The sequence below is a fragment of the Bos javanicus genome, chromosome 3 (genome assembly GCF_032452875.1).
Source record: "Bos javanicus breed banteng chromosome 3, ARS-OSU_banteng_1.0, whole genome shotgun sequence".
NCBI lineage: Eukaryota > Metazoa > Chordata > Mammalia > Artiodactyla > Bovidae > Bos > Bos javanicus.
The window spans coordinates 17367057-17371484 of record NC_083870.1 but is presented as its reverse complement, the minus strand read 5'-3'; the positions used below and the strand labels follow the sequence as shown (position 1 = coordinate 17371484).

The 4428-nt window shown below is 51.3% G+C and overlaps 1 protein-coding gene across 1 annotated transcript; it reads left to right on the top strand.

Annotated features, from left to right (window-relative positions):
• The first annotated feature begins 865 nt into the window (after positions 1–865).
• Positions 866–3308, top strand: LORICRIN (loricrin cornified envelope precursor protein). Its single transcript, XM_061406010.1, has 2 exons — positions 866–914; positions 2135–3308. Exon 2 carries the CDS (start codon positions 2158–2160, stop codon positions 3067–3069), a length of 912 nt encoding a protein of 303 aa, XP_061261994.1. The 5' UTR covers positions 866–914; positions 2135–2157; the 3' UTR covers positions 3070–3308.
• Positions 3309–4428: the final 1120 nt, after the last annotated feature.

Below are 4428 nucleotides of genomic sequence, written 5' to 3'. Positions count from 1 at the left end.
CTGGCAAGTAGCACAGGGAGCACCCAAATCCAGCCACCTAATCTCAAGTCCATTCCATTCCATGGCTGCCTCTTACACTGAGGTCAGTGTTACCACACAAGACAAGACCCCAGAGCTGAATGGCTTTGGTGGGAAGAACCACATGGTCTATCTCTTTAGCTTGTTCTTCTACAAGGAAAGTCAATAGTAAAGATCAGTAGTTTTAGACATTCACTGTCTTCAGGAGTAAATCAAAACTGCGACCAGTGCCCCATTACTTATGGCACTGTCCATGCTGTGCAACCCAGAAGTGGGTGCTAGGTGCTTACACACTCTCTCTAGACAGGAAGCAAGACAGGAACATCCCAGTGAGGCACATTGAAACCCCGGGGGAGAAACTTGGCAAAGAAGAAAGAGCACCTCTCTAAAATTCTAAGAGGTTCCAAGCAATAGGACCAGGAGCCAAAGAGTGGGATGTGAAAATTCCTACTTCTTGGACCAAAGACAAGAACTCCAGTGGGACTCTCTCAGGTTGCTTGAAGAGTCTGAGACCTATTCCTGAAGCACAGCCCTCTGGTGATGGCATGTGCCCCATGCCAGGAGTTTTACAAACAATGTCTAACATCCACTCTGGCTGACCATCCCTGCTAGCCAGCCTGCTTCACATTTGCATCAGAGAAGGGGCTAGTCATACAGGAGGCTGCCCATCTCAAGAATGCCAAAATCTTCATGAATGGGTCACCCCATGACTACAATCACAGGGAGGTGGGGTGACAGCCAAAGGTCACGTAACTGAGGCCAAACATGAAAGGCTGGTCCAGATCGATAGCTGATGAGTCAGAACTTAGAGAGAGTATAAAACCTCAGAAGCTCCAGTGCTCCTCACACAGCCAGCAAGCATCTCCTCTCCTCACTCATCCTTCCTGGTGCTTTGGGTAAGTGTGAGTTCTACTGGCTCTCATCTTCCAAGTCGGTCTCGCCCAGGCTTGCATGGGCTAGGTGGACCAGGGGACAGGTGGGCAAGGCCTCTCTCCCCTTTAGGACCTACAGGACCTCTGCTCTTCCAACTGCATCCATGTTCAGAGGGGCTTCAGGCAGGAAAGAGAGCTGAGCTACTGCTGTACAGATGGTGTTTCTGATCTGGCCAAAATGTAAATGCCACAAAGACAAGACTATCTTCCTGTCTCTCTGGCACCCCATAAGAGACATGGCCTGTCCCCGGCATAGAAGTGCATTCTGCAGAGACTGTCCCAGCAGCCTGTGGATGGGCTGGATGGACTTTGTGAATTTGTAAGGAAGAGAGGTTGAGTGTACTTTCAGAGAAAAGGAAGAATGATTCAGAGGATGCTGCAGATGGGGAGATGTTAGCAGTCATAAGAACCCATTGCTTGTTTTACACAAGATGTTCTGAGAGGGAAATGACTTGTGAGATGCTGGACACAATTCCTGCTAGTTTGGTCCCCTCAACCCAGCTTGCCTCCTTGGCAAGCATTGCTTGATATCTCCTAGTCAGAGATGTTGGTCCAAAAGATCACTGGGATCCTTTCTCCTGTTTCCAGACAGGACAATGGGGGAGACTGCCTTTTCTGGTAACTGGTGGGTGATCCTGGCTGAGGTCAGTGGAACAGACCAAGAGTTTAAACTAATTCTGTTTTGCAAAGAATGGGGTGCAACAGCCCTCTAGCATTGGAACAAACCTCCCTCTGTTGTCCCAGGAGTGGATAAAATCCCCTACCCTAGGTGGAGGTTTGTGGTAATTTTCCATTTGCATTCAGTGTTGGGATCAGAGAACAAGGAGTGAAATATTCGACCCATCTCATTTTACAGGAAATGAAACAGAAAATGTGTGGGTCATTTGCCGGGAGATCACACAGCAGAGGCCTGAAGCAAAGCTGGGAAAGAAAGAGAAATGGGTACCACTAAGTGGGCTATTTAAAACTTGGTAAAGACTTTCTCAGGAGAAACACAACCCTTTTCTAAAAGCACTAATCCAGGAGTCCCAGCTGAATGCTCTTCCCAATCCGATCAGAAAGAGCATCAAGCCTGGCGGAGGCAGTGCTGCTCAGAGGATGATGGACGTTTCCATGGATGCAGCTGCCTCTGCCGCCGCATCCTTTTGCAGCTGGCCCACTGATGTTCTCTGCTCTCCTTCCAGGGTTCTGTTCCTCCTTAGACAAGATGTCTCACCAGAAAAAGCAGCCCACCCCTCAGCCCCCAGTGGGCTGTGGGAAAACCTCTGGCGGCAGCGGCGGCGTCTTCTATAGCGGCGGCGGCGGTGGCTCTGGTAGCTGCGGCAGCTCCGGGGGTGGTGGCGGCGGCGGCTGCTCAGGTGGAAGTATCAAGTATTCCGGGGGCGGCGGCAGCTCCGGCTGCGAAGGCTACTCCTCCGGCGGCGGCTCCTCCGGTACCGTCTGCTACCCCAGCGGCGGCGTCTCCTCCGGTACCGTCTGCTACCCTAGCGGCGGCGGCTCCTCCGGTACCGTCTGCTACCCTAGCGGCGGCGTCTCCTCCGGTACCGTCTGCCACTCCAGCGGCGGCGGCTCCTCCGGTACCGTCTGCTACTCCAGCGGCGGCGGTGGCTCCTCCGGCCAGCAGGTCCAGTGCCAGAGCTACGGAGGCGTCTCTAGTGGGGGCGGCTCCGGCTGCGGCGGAGTCTCCTCCGGGGGCGGCTCTGCCTGCGGCGTCATCTCCTCCGGGGACGGCTCCGGCTGCGGCGTCATCTCCTCTGGGGGCGGCTCCGGCTGCGGCGGGATCTCCTCCGGGGGTGGCTCCGGATACTTCTCGTCCTCCCAGACCTCCCAGACCCCGTGCTTGCCCCAGCAGAGCTACGGAGGAGGCTCATCCGGCGCCGGCTGCGGCGGCGGTTCCTCCGGGGGCAGCGGCTGCTTTTCCAGCGGTGGCGGCGGCAGTGGATCCGTCTGCCTGGGAGGCTCCTCCGGGGGCGGCGGCGGCTGCATCTCTAGCGGTGGGGACGGCAGCGGTTCCGGCTGCGGCGGCGGCTCCTCCGGGGGTGCTTCCGGGGGCGGCAAGGGCGTCCCAGTCTGCCATCAGACCCAGCAGAAGCAGGCGCCTACCTGGCCAGGCAAGTAAGGCGCCCCCGGACTCCACGGAGACGAAGAGGCTGGAGGTGTTCTCCGTGGGCGTCGATAGGCTTACCGCTCTCATGATATTGCCCTGAGGTTTCTCAGCCCTTCACATCTGAATCCACCATAAGAAGCCACTGAGCTCTGGAGCTGCGTCTTGTTCTGCAGTTTTCCCTCCCTAGTTTCTGTACAACTACCTCCTAATTCCAGTACCTTCTCAGTCAATAAATTTGCAATTCATGAGAATTTCTGCGTTTCCAGGCATCTTTGCAGCTTCTAAGTTCATTCGTTCCATCCCATTCTCCTTTTATCCATTCCATTCATCCATAGGGACGTTTACGCAACAATATTTATTCTGTTGGGGGAGAGTGGGTGGTTAGATGAGAGTCAGCAGGAGAGGGGAGAATGGCTGGCAACCAAGGACCAAAGGCATGAATTATCTGATTTATGGTGTAAAATCATGAGGTGATCCCAAAGCACAAAAATCCTGGGAAGAGACTTCAGTAAACGGTACCCGGTAGGTTCGGTAGCAATCATGGGTCTCTTCTTTGAGCTCAGTGATTTTTTTTTTTTTTTTTAAAGACAAGGCTGCCCTATTCCCGAAGCAACTAGAAAAAGAAGAACAACGAGAATCCTAAAATGGTAGAAGGAAAGAAATTATACAGATCAGAGCAGAAATAAATGAAATAAAAACTAAAAAAAAAGGAGAGAAAAGATCAATGAAACTAAAAGCTGGTTCTTTGAAAAGAACAAAATTCATAAACCTTTAACCAAACTCACCAAGAAAAAAAAAAAGAGAGAGAGAGCCCAAGTCAATAAAATCAGAAATGAAAAAGGAGAAGTTACAACTGACACCACAGAAATACACGACATCACAGGAGGGACTTCCCTAGTGGTCCAGTGGTTAAGACTCTGCCTTGCAATGCGAGGGACTCAGGTCCCATCCCTGGTAGATCCCTCATGCCACATGTGCCACGGCTGAAGACCGAATGCAGCCAAATAAATATACATATTTTTTTAAGTAAGGAAAATTTGGGGGAAAAAAGATCATAAGAGACTACTATGGGCAATGATATGCCAATAAAATGGACAACCTCCAGGAAACTGGACAAAGATATAATTTCTGAAGACTGAACCAAGAAGAAGTAGAAAATATCAACAGATCAATTACCAGTACTGAAATTGAATCAGCAATTTTAAAACTCCCAACAAACAGAAGTCCAGGACCAGATATCTTCACAGGTAAATTCTATAAAACATTCAAAGAGTTAACACCTATTCCTCTGAAAAGTGAAAGTCACTCAGTTGTGTCTGACTTTATGTGACCCCATGGTCTATACAATCCATAGAATTCTCCAGGCCAGAA